A 24457-nucleotide genomic window follows, 5' to 3' on the forward strand; every position below is an offset into this window, starting at 1 on the left:
CCTATTTTAAGTTAATTTCAAAACAGGGTATTTCAGAATTTGGCACTGTCTACAACGAGGGGTAGAGGCATGCTGAAATAGCATGCCCCATATTTCAAAATACTGGGCGTGTTTCCTAGACGGTGGAGTTACTATTTCAGGATACCTCAATATCCTGAAATAGCTCCACAGCGTAAACAGCCTTGGTGACTTCTCTGAATTAGAAGGATGAGGATCCTTAGACTCTTCTGTTAATTGACCATAGTTAAACCAAACAGGCCAAAACAAACTATAAAATCTGTTTCATTGGACCTCTCTCTCCTTTTTGCAAGCCAGTCCCACAAGTGATTCTATGTGCAAAAAGGGCTAAATTTACAGGCAGCTTACAAGGACAAGACTGTATACATAGGTCCCTGGGGGACAGGAGATGCACCAGGAAACTCAGTTGCAATGGCATATAACCTCCTTAAATTCCATTTACAAGATGGAAGGTCAGCACAGTGCCAAGCATGGAAGGGGCTGGCTGCAAGGCCATTAATGCACCCAGGTGCAAATTAAATCCACACACTTGATGGAACAATGGCATAAGCTGTTCCAAAAGCAACTTCTTTCAGTTGCAAAGTGAGGTATATTTAGCAAATGTTGCTTGATTTGGCACTTAGTCTGTGATATTAAATAAAACTGAATGTCTGTTGGATTACAAGAAAGCCAATTCTCTTCCTCCTTCAAAATACCCAAAAGCACCAGTCCATGGAAAATTGTGGCCAGAAAAACATCAGTTTCCAGAGCTGACTCAGGTTGCCAGAATAAATTATAACAAGTGAGAAGTGCTGCCTTCCTAGAAGATTTTAGGGAAAGTCATACAATATGTATTAAACACGATATAAATATTAACAACATATAGTTTGGCTGACAAAAGAAAGAATAAAGTAGTACGCCAAACAAGACTAAGTATATATTTGTGCACATACACTTCACTTCAAATCACTGATGGTTTCAATGTAAATGAGTGACAATATTAGGCTACCCATGAATGTCCGCATTGTTGTTTCCCAACACAAGACTCCTGCCTTTGCATGGACAGAAGCTTGTTTCAGATTTCAAAACAAATAAAAACTGCAAGATGATCAAGGTGAAAAAGCAAGATGTCCTTTTTTATAGTTTCCCCTAAAAGGTCATATCTATCTTTTGCATTCCCAAGTAAAGTTTTATAGAATTTCTTCCTTTAGTGGAAAGACTGACAATATAAAAGGCATCAATATAATATAACCATACTGGATGAAAATAAGCTGATAAGAATGAGAACAGAAAAAGTGTCATAGCTAATGTAATAGCTATAAACAAAAACATTTTGATGAATTTTCAAAAATTAAGGTTGATGCATTTTCCACTCATGGTTTAAAGCATCTGTTAAATTGTCATCCATATAGTACCTGAAAATCATGGTATTGATCATTGTTATTAAACTGTATGCTCGCCAGACTTTTTTCCATTTCATGCACTACTAACAAACCCAGAATAAACAGACATGCCTTAACTAGAGATTATAGGCAGAATATTGCCAAATGTGTACTTGCAGTCAAAGTAAGAAAGCAATAAATAGAGTGCACAGCGTTATTAAATCATAAAAAACATTGCTTTCTATTTCCATTTTAATGACTACTTACTGTATATTAATACTTACTCATCTGAGAGATGCAATTTACAAGTGATGAATGTGTTTTAATTTTAAAACATTAAAAGGTACCTGTGAACTATTTCTCTGTTCAGCTGGTCTTCCGCCTCTGGAAAATGCCTGAGGTTTTTCTATCCAAGGTTTCTTCTGAGTTGCCTGGGAATTTACACTAGTCCAACTTACAGCAGCTGAAAGAAAGCGTTTCAAAATAAAATAGAAGAAAGGTCAGTAATCATGACACAAGTTGCATTACTTTACACCACTGAACATGTCATGCCAAAGTACAAGATCACGCCACTAATGTGATGTGAGTCTTGCAATTGCTTCTTCTCTGCCAAAAATTCAGTTAACATACTGATGAGTTCTAGAATGTGGTAAAAACTACTTCTGAGAACAGAATTCAGCCACAGACACTCATTAATAGTCAAGTTTGATTACCTTGGTAAACATCTAATGTAACAGTGGGCTCAGAGTAGTTGTATATTATGGGGGAAAAAAACAACTAGGAGTCCTGTGGTACCTTAAAAGCTAACATTTATTTGGGCAAGGTGCCAAGTAAGTCTGTTAATTTTTAAGGTGCCACAGGACCCCTTGCTGGTTTTGCAGGTACAGACTAACACAGCTATCCTGTGATACTAGGGACCATGATCCACTTCAATTGACTGTTCTGCCCACTGTTCTCAGGGTTGAATTTAGTACATTTCCTCTACTGTTACATTTTAATTAATTTGCAGCAGTGTTCAGAACTCCTGACCTGAATAAGAACCTCCTTGCCACTAGCCCAAGTAGCTTATGTTCTAAATAGCAATTTAATGTAACAAGTAAAGTAGAGCACATTGGTGGAGGAAACAGAAGGCATGTGTGAAACACAAGGTTACATGTATTCTTATCAGAAGATATCATCTGAAAGCCTCAACTTTTTCTCCCCTTTAGATAGGGACAAGTGCTATTAATGAATCATTACCCAACCACTTGCTATTCGTCATTGATTAACTGATTATAGGATTCACAGACATTCTAGGATCTGAAGGAGCATGGGGTAGTGGCTACGCTACCTGATTTAGGAAGGATACAAGAATATTCATAGCAAAATGTAAATAAAGCTATATTACAACAGCAAATGCAAGAGCTTCAAGATTTTGTGAGCAAGTTAAGGAAAAAAACCCACACAATAAACATTTACCTGAATTTACTGACGGTTCTACAACCTGCAAAGGAAGGAACACACACTTTAGTAAATATTTTTATTATTGTAGCATCCAACAGCAGATTTGGCACTTCACTAACGTTCACCTACATTCATTGCACCAGAATTTGTATTTTTTGACGTAATGGCAGCAGCAGCTTGATTGTTGCTATGTTTAGGACTGCAGTAACCACTGTCACTGTCAATATCAGCTTCACTGGCCCCTTGTTCACTGGAGGACTCTGCAGTAGGATGAGATGCACGCCTTCGCCTGCCTTTTGATTTCCATGGCATTGTACTGGAGCTCTCAGAAAGCGACTTATTAGCTATCTCTGAAGGAAAATCTGTAAGACAAAAAGTATATCTGTGTGTGTGTGGCACCTGTTGGAAAGCTGAAAAATGTTTCTATTCATACATTCACATTTGCAATGAAAACACACAAACAACTGAAAAGTAAATCTTAACACAAGATACTTTCAAACTAGTAAAAAAACAAATGTACTGACAGTGCTGGATGAATTAAGCAGGAAGATTCTGTTCTAAGACTATGACAAGCCCACTTGTGCTGTATTAACTGATATCTTGCTTAAGATGCAACTTATTTATGGTAAAAGGATTTGCCAAAAACAGGATTTGTTGCCATTAACAAGAGTCCTCAAAAGAAGGGAGTCAGGTAAAACCATGTAGATTGTCAAGCCAAAATTCTCACCGGTTATGTCTACACTAGCACCCCCCTTTCAAAAGGGGGATGCTAACGAGGCAATGCAATGAATATGCAGCACCTCATTAGCATAATGGCAGCTGCGGCACTTCAAAAGTGCCGCTTTCGATTGTGCGTGGCTCGTCTACATAGGGTCCTTTTCAAAAGGAGCCAGCACACTTCAAAATATCCTTATTTCTATAACCACATCTAAAGGTCTCATCTCCGAGGCCTTCAGCTAAACATGATTTGTTCTATAGGGCTTACAAGCTGTCACTGATGACAATTTTGGGGATGAAATGTGACAGCAACTCAAAAACAATACAACAGCTTAGGACAGGAAGCAAACAATACCATAAATTTTAAATAACTAGAGAAATCAGGCAGGCAGATAAGATTACAAATCAAAGTTACTCAGGCCAGTAGTGGTGCATCCCAATACTTCTTTTGCAAAGAAGGTTAAGAAGCTTTTAATCATTAGGATTAGTTACGTGTCTCCAGCAGCACTCCTAAGAGGTAGCGCTTATTAAATTCTCAGAGAGTAAAGAATGCCACCTACTGAGTCAACCACATTTGCTACAATATGGTTACATCTACACTTAAAAAAGATTCAAAATAGCCATGCTAATGGCCAAATCGAAGAATACTAATGAGGCACTGAAATGTATATTCAGGGCCTCATTAGTATGCCACCAGCCATGGCACTTCAAAAGTGCCACAGTTCATCTACACAGGGGTCCTTTTCGAAAGGACCCTGCCAATGTTGAAATCCCCTTATTTCTATCATAAAGGGGATTTCGACGTCAGCAGGGTCCTTTCGAAAAGGACTCCCATGTAGACGAGCCGCAGGCAAGCGAACCTCGGCACTTCGACATGCTGACAAGGTGCTGAATAGTCATTTCAGCGCCTCATTAGTATTCTTCGACTAGACACAGCCTATATCTTTGAAGTTCGCAATTAGGCATCTTGTAGATCCAAATTTCTTTAACTTATGATTTGACTAGAACAAATATCATGGTAGTAGGGCAGCAGTTCCAGTTAGTGGATACAAAAATGACACCATCTTACCTGTTTGCTGAGATGCATCAACCAACAGCACAAGTTTGGATCTGTTCTCAGGGCCTGATGCACTGGTCTCTTTTTGGATAGCTACGCTTTTCACTGGAGCCCTTTTGCTTTTTGTGTGTGTCTGTAACTGTAGTTGCTATTTTAAGAGATAATCAAATTTAGGCATGAGACATATGACTTTAATAGGACAGTAAAACACGGTTTGGTTAGTGCTATTACAATTTTTATAAAGTTCTAACAGATCCTTTATAGATTTCCCCTCTCTGAAACAAGATGTAGTAGTAATGCTCTCCAGTAGTTCACGAGGTTTATACTACTTTGGATAACATTCTAGCATGAACTAGGGAAAAAAATCTGCCAGTATGAAAAAGTTTTCAATACCTTCAGTGCAGCAGAGTTTAGGAGTTACAAATACAAAACTTCTTGGCTTTCAGTAATATAGGAGATTACTACATAGGCAACTAATACTGGACAAAATACTGGGGAGCAAGAGATGAGAGTTTTGTGGCAATTTACATATTTCTACAAAGGCAAATGACTTCAGAAGCTGAACGTCTTTTAGCTAAGTGCAATATATTAATTAACTTCTACTTCAATATAACCAGTGCTTCTTAGGACATATACGTACTTAAAGTGTGTTCCAATGAAACCCCCAGAAATGCTGTTTTATGTAAGCAGCATAGTACACGTGACATGATAAATCACCTGCTGCAGTGATTTTCAACCTGTGGTCTGTGAACCGCTGGCATTCACAGGCCATATCTAGAATTCTAAAGGAATCAGCACCTTCACTGGAAGTTTTTTTTTTAAAAGGTCTGCAAATGAAAAAAACTTTGAAAACCACAAACCTACTGTTTTAAAACTTCTTATGCAATATCCAAGAGGCAGAGAGAAAAGTATCCTAGACAGCAGTCAACAACATCCAATGAAGTAGCTGTTGGCTATATGCTATCCTCAAATAACCTGTCTCTCAGCTCCCTAAAGCAAACAGCATCACTCCTCAAACAGTCTATCTAGGTTCCTATAGTACAACAATCCCAGTAGAATGAGCTTGTTAATCCTTTGAAATACTAACTGTGCAAACCAACCATCACTGTATGCAATTATACTGCCACTGTCTTATTAGACATACTTTTGCTACACTATTGAACGAAGATATGTAGGACAAAAAAGTCAATTTTCTGTGCAAAGAATTTTTCATATGATTCTATTATTTGCTTTACTTGGGTTCAACATGCTTACTTTTTGTGTAGTTGGTCCCCTGTTACTGCTTTTACTTCGCTGTCTGGATAATGGAAAGATCTGGCCTGGCTGGTTTGGGCGATCAATGCATTCTGTTGTAACTGTATTTACAGCACTTGGTGACTGAAAGGGTGCAGAATAGGTTGCAGGAAAAGGGTGATAGAAACCCATGACTTGTGCACATGGTGCTGGCATAAACTGGTAATACGTATATTCTGTAGAGACAGGTGGTTGAGCAGATATAATAGGATAAGCAAGATATGGTCCTGCAGGGCTAGGGTTTGGCTGCTGCCATCTGATGTCATTATTATATAATGGAAATTGCCTGTAAAACCAAAAGAGAAAAGGAATAAAAAAAATCACTTAATAGTTACACATAATTGGAATAAGTTTATTAGTAACTTAATCCTTTTTTCTGATATAGTGCAAAGTGTTTCACAGCTCTTAGTGTTTACTAGTTTAACTCAAATGCTGTTAAAAATTCCTCATGCGCAATTTTCTACATATTTGAACGTTTGTCTTCCTGCCTGTTTGTTCAAGAACACCTCCTAAAAGGTAAAAGCATCTCATATGCCCTGCTCTTTTTTGTACCACTACTTGCCAGTACTGAGTACTGGCATCTCAGCAGCCCTAGCATTGGAACTGGTTGGGGGAAGGGCAGGGAGCTGGCAGAGTACCTAAGAAAGGCATTGCCTAGAACTACAGAAAAGAGACAATCACCAGGCAGGTGAAAGGGGTTGTTGGAGGAGTGCTCCCCCACCCTGTCTGGGACTGTCCCAGCCCTGAGCCTGCTTAGGAGGAGAACTGTTATGTGAAGAACTATACATGAGCAGCATGGAGCCCTGCCGCAGGACTGGGGTCCCATCCTACATAGGAACACAGATATTGCGAGGATAAAGGTCTTCATGGGTAAACAACTAGCGAATGGCAGAACTGGGACTCAAATAAGGATTTCTAGTTTCTAATCTCTTCTCATGATCAGTTTCTTACATCATGCTGTCTTGCTCATAAAGTGAGTTTGGGAAGGCCTCAGACTGCTAACAGCATACCGTTCTACCACGCAGGGATTCAAACTAGACCCTTTTTCTAAGCACCTTGTTTTAGAAGTGGCAGGGTACAATTCTGCTACATCTCATTTGAATGGCTCTGGAAGGTTTAAGAAGAGTTAATGGGTTACAAGAGGGTTCTGTGGCCAGCCTGTTAACCAAAGCAAAAAAGAACTAGGAATCTAAGAACTGGGGGATTTTAAAGGAGCAAAACAGGGAGAATATTATCTAGAGTCAGAGAAATGCTATCCTCACCCACGAGGGGACAAAAGAGTAACTAAATGCAGTGAGGAACATCTCATGCTTACCAGTATTATACGGAAACTACATTTATATAGCTACTTTCTTGATTCCATTAACTTTTTTTTTTTTTTTTTTTTTAAAACAGAAGGGAAATTTAAACTCTTATTTTAAAGTCAACATGTTTTTCCATATTGCATCAGAACTATAAATTACCTGTTGGCCTGGTTTTCTTGTACAAATGGGTAGCAAGTAATCAGGTAGCTGGGAATAGGAGTTGGTTCCACTCCATTAACACCTCCACTGTCATTAGGGAGAGCCATAGATATCATAAGTGTATCAGGACCCTTCTGAGGAATAAATGGTTCTACTTCAGCAGATAGCTTCACATTCTGAAGATGGGGGAAAAAGAACATTAATAAAATAGAAAACATTTTTAGACTCAATGGCTAAACAAGTTAGCAAATGCTGGCAGTTTTGCAAATCATTATCGGATTCTCTTTACTCAGGGCATTTGACACATTAAAGATTTTTAAATCATACAGGGGATTGCCAATTTAAGTCTTAAGTCAACATTTACACTGGGAAAATGCATTTTAAAAAGTACTAGCTGTCCTAAGGCTATATAAAGACCCAGATATATATGGTTGCATTTAGGTGTCCAAAATAAATTTGAAGACCATTTTAATAAACAGCAGCTCAAACAACAAAAAATCAAACATTTAGTAACTATGAAAAACAAATGGTATTTATGAGAACACTTAGTCTCATGATGGCTCCTTATACGCTTTTAAGGAAACCATTCAACCAGTAACAAGTTAAACACAGGCAACCAGCATTCCCCCTTCCCCTCTGCCCTATGGCAGCTGGTTCTCAAAGAACGGGTAAGGACCCCAAAGTGGTCAGGACCCCATCTTGTTTTAATGGGGTCGCCAAGGCTGGAATTAGACTTACTCGGGCCTAGGCCAAAGCCCACACTCCACCATGCACGACCACAGATGAAACCTAAGTTTTCATCCCTGGGCAGTGGGACTCAGGTTACGGACTGCCTGCGTGGGACTGACACCCTTGGGCATCAGCTCTGGCCTCAAACCCAGGATGGTGGAACTCAGGCATGCTCAGGCTTTGGTTCCCCCTTCATCCTGTCAAAATAATTTTTGTGGTCAGAAATTTGAAATCCCCTGCCTTACAGAAAGATGATGATTGCTTGGTGGGAATGCAACATCCTCTCAACCAAAAGTAATCACCTTCATCCTCCTTTTCATTTCTCTCTACTCTTCTGGATTTTGTATCACACATCACTCTCTCCATTAAACAAGATCCTGAAGAGTTTATAATCTTAAAAGTCACATGGATGCAATTAATACAAGGGTCAATCAGGAGATCAGCCCTTGCTACAGGTGGATTTTTGGAATGATCTGAATGAGCTGGAAAACAAATCGACAAACAGACTGGAATGATGCAAAAAAAGCACAGGTGCTATCATGGAACTCCCACACACGGCATTTATATTGATCTTCACATTTTCAAAAATCCATAAATACCAATTAATTTAAAAACTGGAACTGGCAGTTTGCAGAGGAGGCAATAATCAGGAAAGGGGGAGGATGGCATATACAAAAAAACACTAAGTCAGGTTGGTGGGACACTGTGGAATAGGCTTTTATAATTGTAACTTGACTGAAAACATTATTATAGACATGACAATGTCTCATTTGCACTATAAAACTGACCAGATTCTGAGGTGAAAAAACAAATCTAAAAAGTGGTTTCAGCTAATAATTTTGCTGCTAGTATGGATGTAACACTACTCAGAACAGATTTACTGCTTATGTAATTTTTGTCTGTTTTAAGAACATTAATAAATTAAAAATGTTTGTCATACTGTCTTTTCAATGTCATTTTGAAAGATGAAAGCCCCAAAACTGAAATCTCAAAAGGTTTGCTATATAATATAGGCCCTTTAAAAAAAAAGAGTGGGCTCAAGCTCTGTAATGATTTCACTTTGAGTTGAAAAAAAGATCACTTTGCACCCATAGTCAATTACACTACCAGAGTCTCCTGAAGTGAGACAGACACCTATACTTTTGTTATATTCAGGGGGTAGACTCAAATTTGATTTTTTATGGAAAGTGAATTTCTAAGCCTGCTTTACTCCCAATGCAAATAAGAACTCCAGTTGGGCCAAACAACCAAATTCAATTAGTCTTAATTTCCACTCTTCTGGTAGCACAATATTGTGCATCATATGTAATAAGCAATGCTCTGTTCCTTGCATTTTATACTTTCCTACTAAGCAACCTATGAAACAACGATATAGCCATGCAGTTATCCGATGCACAGTCACCAGAATCAACATCTGTTGTCTCATTGCATAAATTTCAAGCTAGCCACCCATATTGTGCCATTTGGCAGATACTTGAATCCTGACTGTTGTTAACTGATAGGTGAAGTTAGCAGAGTGATAAAATTTGACTGTTTGACGTCTGTGTATGGTATGAGTGCTGACGATACTTTTTAAAGTCACTAACAGTCCTACTTACAATAGCTTCATTAATAAATAAAGATGCAGAGGGTTACCCTTTAGGTGGCAGTTGGTGGCATTAGCTGGTCTTTTGTTAATCTACATGCAGCGTGGCTTTGAACAAGCTCCTGGCTTCATGCAGGAGGAGGGATGGAACTGAGCTCCAGCCTCGTGCACTGATGAAAATTGGCTCGCGTGCCACTCTTGGCACACATGCTGGGGTTGCCAGCCTCTGTTCTAGACACTAAAATCCACTGAAGCTGTAATATTAATTCTACTGCCACCCACAAACCATTGTTTTTATAGCCAAAAGTTTGACTGCCAGCAACTCTGACACTGTTCTAAAATTTGAAATTGCACAATTAGCTGCATCTTTTGTTCTGACAAAGCTAGGAAGCTTATTCTGTTGAACTCTATCTATACCCACAGTTGACAAGGCACCACACGAACTAATCTGCACATTGGAAAGATTCCTGGTAGCACACAAAAGTAGGCAATTTTTAATCACCTGATGGACATTTAATCTTTTTTCTAGCCTTCCTTTATCAGATGTGCCAACCAATGACACACATTTTCAAGTTCACTGCCAAGTTAGATGTAAGGGCATTTCTAACTACTCCAGCTCAGATTTGCCTCATAATATGTTGTCCTTTCACCAGCAATTAAATAGAACCCATATGTATCTGAATGGTATCTGGCTTACTTAAGATGATTTTTACAAACACAGGGTAAGTTTTCCAAATGAAATGTGCCTAGGACTAAGTGATCACTTGCAGAGGGACAGATGTAAGGATTAAGTTTCATATCTTCATTATCGTACATTAAATGCAATGTTTATCACAGAAAATCTGAAAGGCGAAACCAAGTCAGACAAGCAGTATAGAATGAAGTTTGCTAGCTAAGAAATGAAAGTGACATTAAAAATACTTAAGAATTAGGGACAAATTAAATAGCAGAAACACCAATAATGTGAAGTGTTGCATTGACAGAAATGCATTTTTGAAAAAACTATCCCCTCTTCAATTTCTTTGCAGTAGAGTTATTCACTAGGAAAGAACTAGTGCATCCTCCAAGATGACTTAGGTTCGCTGTAAAGTTGGGAAACATCAAAAGTCTAAGGCTCAGATGATAGTACAAAGGCATTTCTTGCCATTTTAGTAGGAAATGCAGTAGGAGGATACAACTGTGAGTACCTCAAACGACAAAAAAGGAAATAGACTGGAAATGAAAACCCCTCTTTCAGAACATGACCAGAATAGCTAATCTCCAATAACTGCTAATATTAGTGCTCAAAAATGCTTACATTAACTTGATTAACATTACATTTTGCCGACTAAGAGCACATTAATATATAAAACCCACTTGTGATCTACCAAAGCCTGTATCACAGTACCGAAAGTGCTAGTCAGTTATACTTTTGACAACTAGATGATGAGCAAGTGACTATCATCTTGAGTAATTTCACAACAACTCACAAAACTTCATGCAGAGGAAAATGGTATGGTAATTAGGCCACTAATTTGAGATTTTAGAGACCCAAGTTAAATTTCTTGCTCAGACTTCCTGTGTGAGAGTAGGCATGCCAATTCGTTACCTCATGGCTCAGTTCCCATTCTATAAAATGAGGATAACACTTCCCTGACACACAGGGATGTGGTGAGGGTAAAACCATTAAAAACTGTGCTCAGATACCACATTAATGGGAGTTAAATACCTTAAAAAAAAAGTCTCACAAATCCTTCTGCTCTGATTTCTAAGTTTTAAATTATATAGACTAAAAGGACCCAATTAATTATCAAGTATTTGAACCATAATAGCTCCAACTCTGGATTTGCTCGAAACAAAAAATAGAAGCAGTGCTCCATGAATAAACAGTAGGTCTCTGGGCCACAGAAATTTCCATTCACATACAGCTAATCTGTTTCTATAAAGCCAGGCCAAGCCACTTAGAGATACAAATGTGGCACTGTTCATGAAAGGCTTTAGAACTTCTAAATAGTTATCCCAGTTCTACCTCTTCCTAGGAGCAAAATAAGGAAGTTTTGGTCTAGGTACTATGCACTACGTTAGTACTGACCAGGACCATAAATAGGCCTTGCAGTCACTTATTGTCAGGATGGGGCAATACTTTATAACTGAACAGGCTGAACCTCTCTAGTCTGGCAATCTTTCACATGGCATCATCCATAACATGGCATGATTTTAGTCAGCTGGATATCCACTTATGGGTGTGGCCAAGTTTCCCATGGTCTCATAACTGTTAACAGCCACCAGTCCTGGCTCTCAGTGTTCTGTGCTGTTATTAGCTATAATTTACCCTTGTCTTCTAAGAGCCCAGTAATTAATGGAAATGTTGGTAGTTCTGCTACACAATACTGACCTCCCATGGACTGGAAAATTTTCTCATTTAACACTGGTGAGCTTCCAAGGGCGCTGGACTAAAGAGGTTCAACCTCTAGCATTGCAATATTAACTTTGCCCTCGTGAATCTGTGCTACATTACTCTGTCTTTACACAACCAGGTGCCCTTCCAATCAACCTAAGGGCAAACAATGAGAGACAGGAGACAGAACTAAGTATTTTGTGAAAGTACGCCAGATAAGAATTCTGGAATTAACAAACATCCATAATGTGTTATACTTCCAATAATTTTTTTCAAGTATGGAGAAGATCATATTTTTTTCCAGGACAGGTGGTCACTGACTAGGTCATCTGTACAACTCTGGAGCACCTGAAGCCCCATGTTTTATCAGGCTGAGAGTGTTCCCAACCGGGTTTTGGGGAGTGAGTCGAAATATGAACATCATTCCTTGATGACAGGTCATTGTACTACTGCCATTAAGATGACTCTTCTCTACTCCTTCCCCAAACTCCACTATTTTCATAGTCCATTTTATGACGGCATAAATTTTAAGGTCCATTGTGACAATCAACAGCTGATGAGACATCTTTAAGGCAGGAACTTAGGATTTCTTGAAAAGAGGGTTCTGCATTCCGTCATCCAGCTCCATTTCATTGAGATTATCCCTAGCCATTAAGGCACCCATAAAATTATTATGGCTTCACAGATTGCAAGGCCACAAGTGAACTTTGTGATCATCCAGTCTGATTTGGCATATAACACAGCCTACTGAAATCCCCCAAAATAGTTCCTAAAATAAAGAGTTTTAAGAAAAGCATGAACTCTTCATTTAACATGGTCAGAGGCAGAATCCACTACAACTCTTGGTAAAATTGTTCCAATGGTTATTTACCCCCACTGTCACAAAATTACATTTTATTTCCACTTTGAACTTTAGTTTTAACTTTCAGTCACTGAATTAGATTGTACTGTTTTCTGCTAGACTGAAGGAACCATTATCATATATTTGCTCCCCTTAAAGACATATATAGACTAATCAAAACAAATGATTAAGAGTTATGAAGATGAGGACACTAAGCTCTCTGAGTCTGCCACTCCTGGCTCTTCTCTAACTGCCCTCAAGTCCCACATTTACCAACTGCCTTCTTGAATAGGGCACACCAGAACACAGTATTGCAGCAGCAGTCATAACTGCCAAACACAGAGATAAAATAACTTCTCTACCCCTACTCAAGATTCCACCGTTTATGCATCTCAGAAGCTCACCACCCTGTGAATTAATGTTCAGCTGATTATCCACCATGACCCCATACATCTTTTTCAAAGTCACAGCTTCCCCCAAATACAGTGCAATACATACCCTAAGTATGGCCTACATTCTTTGTCCGTAGATGTATACTTTTACACTTAACATATTAAAATACATATGGTACGCTTTGGTCCATTTTGCCATATGATCCAGGATCGCTGATTCAGAGCAACCTCTCTTTATTATTTACCAATATTTTTGTCAAAAGGAAGACCAAACAAAATCTGATGATTTTGGCAGGAGAAGTGTAGGGTGAGGTGCAGGAGGGTGGTGGGTGCGTTAGTTCAGGATTTTTAAACCTGTGATGTTGTCAATAATGTAAAAGATTTCTTAATTTTATAAAGAAAGTTTTGCCCTTTATGTGGATGTTCAGTTTTAACTTACAAAACATTATGCATTAGTTCATTATATATTTCACTGCAACAATTGCAACTCTTCTGAGATGGCATATATACTGAAGTGACCCTTTGTCTTCTATAGAAGGGCTACTGTAGTCATCAACAGCTGCAAAGACAGAAGATGACACTAGCAGGACCAGACTGGTAAAACTTTGTCCTATAGTTATAGGACTGTATGTTTTGTCTTACAAAAGTTTTTGTTCATTGCAATTTAATGTCATTCAATATTACCCATTAAAATAGGACCTCTTGTCTTCTATCCAGGAAGCAATGCTAGCACTCAAATATCTTTTCAGAATCTATGATGTGAGAAGACAGATGCATATGCTACATTCAGAGAAATAGAATAAAACCGATTGTTTTACAATTTAAAAGCCTGGAAATGAGAAGTCTAGTTGCAACAACATACCATAGATTCTATAATTTTAAAGTAGGTTTTCCTATTCTGCTCCTGAATCTTATGTTTCAAATCTTCCACAATAACTTAAGTCACACACACTTCATCTATTTAAGACCAACTTCACTAACACAGAAAATATTATTATAATTATTTGACTTCTAAGTGGCATGTATTCAAGGAAAAGTAAACAAACAACTTAATTTGTTAACATCATAAACACCTGTTTTAATAGTGTGTGAAATATAATCATACTTTGTGGGATTTAAAATTTATTTCCAATATAGTCCTGTCATGCTCAGGTATATTTGTATGGTGTGAACTTTTTTCCTCCTACTGATCTTACATCACCACACATCCTTAAAAAGTACTATGTCAAAAGAACACACAGTGTAATCTGCTATGGCTGCAGAATGAAAATATATTTGAAATTCATATTGAAGTGTGTGTTCAGGACTGCCCATTTGCCTTCAACCAAATTTGAAAGTTTTGATTTCTACCCATTCACTGAGTATTTTAGAGCATGTGAAAAATCTAATTTTAACTTGTCATGATTTTGCAATTGGTGTACTTTGGTCAGAAAGATTTTCTTTAGTTTATGTAATCCACACCTCATTTATGATAAGAGCAATTACATATGCATCAATGCCAAGACAACATAAGGCTGATATGCTACATATTTATCTGAGACACATGGTAGGTGAAGTAATATATTTTATTGGACCAACTTCTCAGACACTCTGATTACTTCTGCAGCCCTGAAGAAGGTGTGTGTGTAGCTTCAAAATTTGCTTCTCTCACCAACGAAATCTGGTCCATTGACAGATATTACTGCATCCACCTCATCTCTTTGAAAATAAGAATCATACTACTTTGCAGTAGGATTGTTCTAAAGGACAGTCAGTTTAAAATTCACATTCATACCAAGAACCATACAAGGACAAAACAGAGAATTTGAATACCTATATTACCTATTTGAAAGAAAGATCAGAAAATATTTGTGTTTTTAAATGTGATTATCTTACACTGAGTGTAGTCCAGGTCAATTTTTCCAAAGAGCAACAATAGAGAAAAAGAAAATGTAATTACAATAAGATAGTTAGGTCATGTCTAAACTCCCACTTTAATATGCTGCAGCCTTCTGGCTCCAGGTGTTCCAGCACTGTAATGCACCAGTGTAAAGAGCACTATTAGCTAATCCCCTCATTTAAGTGATTTACTTAGGGGTGTAGTAGCCCATATTTTCAATTTAAAGTGCTGCTGTGGCACAGCTGCTGTAGCTACAGCAGCACTTTAATGTTTTAAGTGTAGACTTAGCCTCTGGCTTATATATTGGTAAGGCCCTTTGTTTTTAATTTTAACTGAAAAAAAATTCCCAGGTTTTACAACAGCTATAATTTGTTTTTTTAAATTGATTTTTACCCAAATTTTGGGCCATTCAGGTACATGAAAAATACAGGTTATGTTACATTAAGTGATATGTTGATGTTACTAATGTTAGTTTCTTGCGTGCTCTTAGACTACCTGTTACAGTAAGTGAATGTAGAAGATACCCATTAACGTGTATGTGTGCACCTATGTACGTTCTATTTATTCTACATCTCCTTAAATAAATTACAATATTAAACTGCTTTATCTTTTAATGCTCTTACTTTTCTCTGTTTTTACTTTTACTGTCCCCATTTCTTAAACTCTGGTATTACTCAGAAAATTGAGGAATTAATTTTTGCACTGATTTTTATTTACATCTTAAGTTTTGTAATCAACACTGATAAATTCCTGAGATATTTTCTAAAAACCCTGAAAGCAAGGGGACTTGTATATTGTGAAAGCTAATGTAATATAGCAGTTAGGAAGGAATCAGAAAGCAGGACTCCTGGTTTCTTTTCCAAGCTCGATCACTAACTTAGGAGTGTGACCTTGTGAAAGTCATACCAACCAGCAACATACCCCTCACATGGCTACTGTAAGGTTTTAGTGCTATGAGATTTTAGCAGGGAAGGAATTAGTGTAAAGCATTACTTAAGTGTAACTTTTCTCATTGGTAAACAACTGTGTGTAATAGCCACCAGAAGACATGTATGGATGAGTATATATCTGTTGTTGCAAAACAATTCTGACTCTCTTTGAAATACACTGAAGACCTTATTCTGACTATAGTGCAAATCATACGAAAATAAATATTCTTCAAAAAACATTCTTCTGCAACCATAGCTCTCTGTTATCTTTGGGTGATTTCTAAGGAAAAAGACAGTGTTTAACTTGGAATTTAGGTTAACTCTGCTTTTTCCACTATAACAGACATATCTCCCAATGTTCATATCCTCAAAAAACAGACATGCAATTAGGGGAATTTGACAAAACAAAAACAAGGCACCTTGTGCCAAACTACCTGGGTAATAAGCACTCAGCACGATAAAATACACTATAAAACAACCATAACTATCTGTTCACACTGCTTCTTTGCACTTTGTTCAAACAGACAAATAGGCTGTTTTAAGCAACAAATAATTCAGGACATATCCACAGTTGACATTTTGCAACTCCATTTGATTTCCTAACTGTGCTAATATAGGCCAAGGCCTTAGGCATAGCTCTAAGCAAATAAACATACCCAAATTTTTTAATTTGAAAATATTATCACCATACCAAAAAAAAAAGCCACACCCCACAAATTGTTTCTCTTCTTCTGCTTTCTCACCACCACACTTTGTTGAGCACAAAACATGCAAAAAACTAAGAGTGACCTTGTCTACAGTTGGAAAATAATCCCTGGCTGACAACAAATGTTGTCCACACATCATTTCACTGTACTTGAACACATTCGCATCTGCCATTGAAATGATTTGATTTGCTCAACATCAATTACGGCAATCACAACAAATCCCAGAGTAGAATCAGGGGTTTAGAACAAGTTCATGTACAGTAACATGCTCATCTCTATATTAAGAACTCATGTTACTTAACCACAGTAGAAAAGAGCTCACATATTATAGTGATGGGCCCATACAAACCTAGTTAGAAGGGAGCTAAGGGGGAACCCACAGATAACACTAAGTTGTTTTGTTTGTGCAAACAAAGCAAATTAATATGGGATACGCAAAGAATTTTTTTCCTCCATCACAGATTTTTGTTCAACAAGTTACATTAACACTGTAAACCCTTTTCACCTCTCAAACATTATACATGTAACATAATGCAACACAAATCTTCTGACATATTTATACTTTAAGTCACATTAATTGTTCCCGTGTAAATGAGAAGCTGATTTTATTCTAGTTGCAATAAATGTAGGATTTTGCTGCATTCATATCAACAACACACTGCAAAATTGTGATTCACTGAGATTTTAAAAGCTCTTTCACTCACGTCACAACAACTTGAAAAGACTGTAAACAAGGTATGTGGCTTATACTGTGACCCGCCCACTAAACACATTTTAAAAAAATAAAATAAAGGGAAGCGGAGAAGGATTAAGATTGTTTCAGGTGCTATCTAAACCTTTTATCTGCCACAAACTAAGGATACAGAAGACTAGATTGTGCCCAAAAGATGCATGATTTATATCTTCAACAGAAACAGTGATTTTAACAAATCTATATGTTTTATACACTAGGGAACTGACACATCTATTAATTTTGATGATGATTTTAAAAGTCTCTCTCGCTAATTTTGAACACTTCAAAGGAAATCTCGCTTACTGCAATTCTCCTGGCAACTTGAAACATGTCAGGGAAAAGAGCAGAAAGGAACATCACAGCTTTTCATACAACATTATAAACAGAATAAACAACAAAATCAAGGTGCATAAGCTTCACATTACTACAAGGCATGGGTATAAAGGAACAGGGTCTCACCTACAGTATCTTAGTTACCATTTTAATGCTCCCCTCCCCACACACTGCACAAGACCCTCTCCAGCTCAACAGAAGGAAAGATGGTCGCGGTGAGGGACTGAGGCCTGTGTTGTCATCCCCAAGATCCCTATTTGTGAGTGAAATGTACCCCAGAAAGAGACACGGAAAGATCACGTTCTCTCAGCTGGGGCAATAACAGCCATTCCCTGCCCCGCCGTGACTCGCTCCAGTTTTCTCGAGAACTTCTCAAGCCTGAAGTCCAGTTTGAGATTGTTTAGGATGGGCTGGGGGAGGGAGAGAAAAGAGCTTTTACACCAACTCCTCCCCCGCCCCTCGCGGCCCATACACACAAACACACACACCTCAGTTCTGCTCCTCTCCTGAACGCCCAGGAGTCTCCTCTTCTCCCTACCCAGCTGCCTGGAGTGCAGGCCCGAGGGCTGCAGCCGGGGCCCCCACCCACCTCAGCGGAGCAGTCACTCGCCCCCCTCCCGCCGCCTTACAGCTCTGTCTCCCGGCTGCCGCAAATCCCTCTTACGTCCCCCACTTCACCCCGCCTGACACCCGCAAGCTCCCCGGCCCGTTCGTTATTTAACAGCGCGCGCTCACTACCCCAGGGCCACCGCCCCGTCCTTCCTTACCTTATCGGCATTGTCCATGGCTCCTCCAGCTGGGCTGGGGAGAGGCGTCGGAGTGTCAGGATCAGCTACATTGCTGTTACTGAGCATGCGCCCAAGGCTTCGCGCATGCGTGCCAACATCCCCGGAAGCCACTAAGGTCCAGTTGCCGTCAAAGGCGGCTGGCTACCTGTGGAGAACCGGAGAGGGGGAAGGGGGGGTGTACACCAGGCGGGCGAACGGGCGTCCCTAGAAACAGAGTACGTCACGACGGGGGAATTAGAATGGCTCCCCTCCCCCCTGCATACACCGGAGCCTGCTGAAACGGAAACCGGCTCGCGGCTGCGCCACTGTTTGGGTGGTGTAGGCGGCGGCCGGTCGGCTTCGTGTGTTACGGAAGCTGGGCGGACCCAAACCGTGCACAAGGCATTGGCCAAGTGCGTTTGTTGGCCTGCCGCTGCTGGAGATAGAGTAGGGCCTAGTGGTCAGAGCACAGGACAAGGTGCCAGGGTGCGCGGCTTCCTGGCTCAGCTGTGTGCAGTCCTTACTATCGGGTCTCTGAGGGTTGCTCACCTCTTTGGAATACTGACTTAAGTAGTGGTTGGTCTAAGTTGTTTCTGCGGCTATGCCATCTCTGTAGTATAGAGGCATTAGAGCCCTGATCCTGCAAATACTTAAGCTGTAATGACAGATTTGATCACTGGCAGACTCTATAGTCTCTAAGAGTGAGCTTTGTAAGGTAGTTACTTCACAAAACAAAGCAAGCAGTTCAGTAGCACCTTAAATATTAAATTTATTTATAAGGTAATGGGCTTTTGTGGCTAAGACCCATTTCTTCAGCTCTGGAGCAAAAATGAGAAATCTGGGACATATACAGCAAGGAGCAGGGGAGGGAGTGGGAGAAAAAAGAGAGCAAAGAAAACAGAAGGGAGAAGTCAATTATCACTGAGACTTCACAAAAGACTAAACTAAGTAGGGATGTCTATCATGCCTGCAAACATCAAAGGTGGAGAAGTTGTCCTTGTAATATGTAAGATAATTGAGATCTTCATTGATAGCGGTTTTCAGGTATCTAAAAGGGAGTCATAAGGAGGAAGGAGAAAACTTGTTCTTCTTGGCCTCGGAGGATAGAACAAGAGGCAATGGGCTTAAACTACAGCAAGGGAGGTTTAGGTTGGACATTAGGAAAAAGTTCCTAACTGTCAGCGTGGTCAAAGAGTGGAATAAATTGCCAAGGGAGGTTGTGGAATCTCCCTCGCTGGAGATATTTAAGAACAGGTTAGACAGACATCTATCAGGGATGGTTTAGATACTACTTAGGTCCTGCCCTTGCGGCAGGTGGCTGGACTTGATGGCCTCTTGAGGTCCCTTCCAGTCCTAGTGTTCTATGATTGAGTCCCAGGTTTAATGTGTGAAACTTGGAAACGCTCTTCTCTTCAGAAGCTTTTGTCATGGGGCTGCATCTACATTTGTCACTTCTTCTGGAAGTGGCATGGTAATGAGCCATCTAGGAAAGGCCTTATTAGCATATGGGCACCTGATTCAGAGTCAGGAAGAAGCTCTTCTGGACTCCAAAAATATACGTGCAGACATGCAGCCCAGGGGGGATCTTCCGGAAGGAAACCAGGATCCACTTACCTTGCACAGAACTCCACCTGCTGCTGCTCCTTTGATGGCCTTGTCATCTGTTCACTGTAGTTGCATGGCTCTTTGCCACCCCTCTAGCTCTCTCCTGCCAGCCATTAAACCAATTAGAGTGCTAGTCTTTCATTATGGCAGGCAGGCAGGGCGGGCAGGGAGTTGGAAGAGTGAGCAGTGGGAGCCACGTGCAGCTTGGAGGTAGCCGGCTTCCAAAATGGTGGCACCAGGAAAAACGGTAGTAGAACACAGTTTCACTGTGTTGTGCCAGAAAATATCCCTAAAAGAAAAAACTTGGAAGTGTGTCAAGATTTACTGGAGCTGAAACCAGTCCCCCAGCATTCCTAGACAGTGTATATATACACAACATTAAAAACTAGGGAGATTTGAGTCTGGTAGAAGTATATGTGAGAAATCAGTCGTGTATTTCATTAACGATCTACAAGCCTCCATCATAATAGCTCAGTGATTTGAGCATTGGCCTTACAAACCCCTGGTTGTGAGTTTAATCCTTGAGAAGGACATTTTGGGGCAAATAGATTTAAAAAAAGAAAACTGGCAGGCGTGGTTGCTTGGTCCTGCTGAGAAGGCAGGGGACTGGACTCGATGACCTCTTGAAGTCCCTTCCAGCTCCTGGAGTTAGGGATATAATTTCAATATTAGATTAATATTAAACTTAAATATTTAAAACCGCTATTCTGCTAAAGCTCTCCAGGTAGAATCTATTATTATTTTAGTAATTTCATTCATTTAAATTCCACCGGCTACATACCAATCTGTTGTACTGTTTCAGACAAGTGTTTTATAGCTTGGACTCACCGAACAGATGCACTCCATCTTTTCATGCATAACACATCTTCCTTGTCATATTAGCTATTTCCCACATTTTACCTTTAAAAGAAATCCACAATATATGGCACTTTGCACGTGAACTTCAGCATTGTACATCAAGATCTTATCTTGCAAATTGGTTATCTAGGGGTAGACTTTTATAACAATGCAGACTATCACTAAGCTCAGTAGACTTCATGGGCGCATAAGAATCTGCAAAATCAGACAAAAACAAGTAGTCCTGGGGCGCCTTATAGATTAACATTTTGGAGCATAAGCTTTCATGGTCAAAGACCTGCTGATGAAGCAGGTCTTTGTGCATGAAAGCTTATGCTCCAAAATGTTAGTCTACAAGGAGCCCCAGGACTTCCTGTTGTTTTTGAATTGAAAATCAGACTAACTCGGCTACCTCTCTGATACAAGATCAGACAGGTTTGCTTCTGCATAGACATCTATAAAACTGCCCATGAAAACAACTCAGAAGCTGGATGTTTGTGTGTACAGGTAGTCTACAAGAAAACATGCCTGCAATATTGCCTTACCCTCCCACCTCTCCCCTCTTGCATCTGATCAATAATCAGCAACTTGCACAATGGAGCCCTGAAGGGGACCCCTTAGGTGTACTGTAATAATAAATAGAACTAAATGTTAACATGATCGCTGTGTACAGTCATTAATTGGCTAGACTTTAGGAGCAATAAATATTTCGGATCACTCCCTAAGTTAACGCAACATTACCTTGGGCTCCACACCTTAAATCTTGTTGCAGTGGTAGTCAACAAGACCATAGCTCCTAGGTGATATGTGTTGGAGAAAAGCAGAAAGCAGAGCAAAATCATAACTATATTGACTTCAGTGGAGCCAGGATTTTACCACAAATGAGCAGTAGATGGGTTGGCCCTATCTTTCTTCATGAAAACACACCCTACACAGCACCTGCACTCTCTGTGCTCTCCCTGCTCCCCTGCAACCTTCATCATCAGTGAGATTAGGGAAAGACTTCGCAAATATGCTTCCTGGGCCATCTCTACCACCACAAGGTATTTCAATGGAATGTGCAGTAGAGACACTTGCATAATAAAGGTCCTGGGTGGAGCTAGCCCAAGTGTTTGTGGCCTAAAATGGGCACTGTTTTAACATTACCTTTAAGTTAATTTTACAAAAGGGAGAGACAAAAACGGATTTGCCCAATTTAATGGAAGGTTATGATCCAGACATGTTAATGAATATTTCTGTGCAATGAAGTTTGTTCTTTTAATGACTATGGTATTGTTATGCAGATATTAACGGTATCCAGCTGATGCAGCTGAACAGGTTTCCTTAGTAACAGCGAGTTATGAGAAATAAATCTAGCTCAGAATATTGATTTATATTCAGTTTATATTCCTCCACATAATTGTATTTCTTTTACTTATTTCAATCTAGTAGACTTATTTTAAATTTAGTCACTTCATCTCTCTCCAGTAATGTGGGAGAACTTGCCTAACTGGCAGAAAACCCAGTGAAGAATGCTACTGAGAACAATTGAGACAATTGCCTTCTTTGTAATGCACACCAGAACTACAGAGTGGAATGTAGCTTAGTTCTTTAAGAATCCCACCCAAAATAAGGCTGACTACAGAGTATGTGTTACGAGATTTTCTTAAGATATTTGATGGATTTTTTTAAAAATAATGAATCATTATGATAAAATAACTGTTCATTGTGAAATTCTGTGTGTTCCCAAAACACATACCAATATAAAGGTCACATTTAAAAGGACCATTCTTCATAGTAACCAGCAATAAGTACTATACTCAGATCTAAATCCTGCTGTACTTTTTAAATGTTGGATCTATATATCTAAGCAATATACATAATGCAGAGGATTGCACAGGACGCCCTCATATATCAAAGGGCTAGAGGCAAAGGAACTGAAATGTTCCATAAAATTTCTTATATCTCTTTTTTCACTAAAAAGGAGGAATATATGCAAAGATATTCATGTGAGCTTGTTAGTTCTCAACCTCACAGTTATATCTACAAATTAAAACACATTTTGGTTTTTGCTTGTGTAGGCGGGGCCAAATAGGATTATAATCACCTTAAAAGATCCATGTCGGGAAAAAAAATCTAGCTATTCACTCTAGATATGCTAAGAAGAGTGGGTGCAAATTCAGTGGCTGTTTTTGAAAATCCACTTCTAATTGTCCAAGTTTAAATGACTCACCATTTTGAAAAATCTCACATTTCTTCAACCTGGTGAGGGAAAGCGACCCAAAATGCGAGTTTGGAAATAACAATGGCCAGGCTTTGCCTGCAGCAGAATTTCAACATAGGTGCCAATTTAACTTAACTTTTAAAAGTTTATTCCATTTTTTACCTGCTGCTTTGCAGATGTGGCAAAACTCTGCTCAAAACACTACTGATGCCTGGAGGGTGGCAGGCGAGCTGGACAACAGGAATGGCTTGCCCATAAAACTGGCAAACAAACTGCCAGCAGTTATACTGAGCATGCAATTCTTACTGGAAAAAAGCAGGAGAAAGTCCCAATAGGATGGGATCAGCCAAGCATGAGTGCCCTGAAATGCCTGTATTGTGTAGTCAACAATGCACCATTACACCTGATATACAAGCTTGCAGCCACTTAGACCAAGATTTATCCTTAAATATGAAACTTACAATATAGATGCACATTTCAGTCTATTCTTCCATTGAGTTTGAGGGATATAAGAGGGTAAAAGAAATCCCTCATACCTCAATCCTACATCCCCTCCTAGATATTAACATCTTTATTAATACTGTTAAATATATTATGATCAAACTAAATGTCTACTTCCCTGGCCAAAACATTGATAGTGTATAGACTAGCATGGCTTACTCTCTGTTACTATTTCCTGGATCTGTTTTTCAGACGTATAGACATTTTACTGTTTTGCAGATGAGATAAACAGCTAAAGTTACTGAATTTCCAAAAATAAACTCATGAATTGCATTTTTTTTTAAACTAAGAGTAACAGCACAGTACTTCTGAAATTCAAACAACAGTGATAGGTTTGAGGGAATAAAAGTATTTTGAGGTAAATTCCAGAGAGCTGTCACGTTACCACTTAACACAAACAGTGAGTGTATTTCTTGTATAAACTATGTCAGCAAAAGAAAAATAAATCTGAAAAATATATTCAAAGGATCCTCATTTTACACTGAAGTAAGATTTCCAAATAGTTGAGAGAACCATATAGTTTTAATAATGAACTCTTGAGTTTCAGGCATCTTTTACCACACTGAATTGTACCAAGAAGGAGAGTCAGTCTTACTTTTCTTTTTGATTTTGCTCACCTTCCTTGTTGTAGAACCTCTACTCCTAAATGCTATTACATCTGCCTACAAACAGAAATCTGTGCTCAAG

General features: G+C 39.1%; 1 protein-coding gene across 2 annotated transcripts in view; it reads right to left on the minus strand.

The window, feature by feature from the left end:
- The window catches only part of SECISBP2L (SECIS binding protein 2 like), a 45288-nt gene extending 26350 nt beyond the window's left edge, over positions 1 to 18938 (minus strand). The window contains exons 1-7 of one of the 2 annotated variants that reach the window (XM_075006861.1): positions 18625 to 18938; positions 7353 to 7528; positions 5851 to 6175; positions 4609 to 4744; positions 2952 to 3184; positions 2838 to 2862; positions 1727 to 1842 (exon numbers count right to left, since the gene is read on the minus strand). In XM_075006861.1, the coding sequence (XP_074862962.1) occupies positions 1727 to 1842; positions 2838 to 2862; positions 2952 to 3184; positions 4609 to 4744; positions 5851 to 6175; positions 7353 to 7528; positions 18625 to 18711 (1098 nt within the window). In that variant the 5' untranslated portion in view covers positions 18712 to 18938. Of the gene's footprint in view, positions 1 to 1726; positions 1843 to 2837; positions 2863 to 2951; positions 3185 to 4608; positions 4745 to 5850; positions 6176 to 7352; positions 7529 to 8090; positions 8228 to 18624 lie in introns of those variants that run through there. The other variant, XM_075006862.1, reaches the window with a different exon arrangement.
- Positions 18939 to 24457: the final 5519 nt, after the last annotated feature.

This window comes from Carettochelys insculpta, chromosome 12 (assembly GCF_033958435.1).
Source record: "Carettochelys insculpta isolate YL-2023 chromosome 12, ASM3395843v1, whole genome shotgun sequence".
Lineage (NCBI taxonomy): Eukaryota > Metazoa > Chordata > Testudines > Carettochelyidae > Carettochelys > Carettochelys insculpta.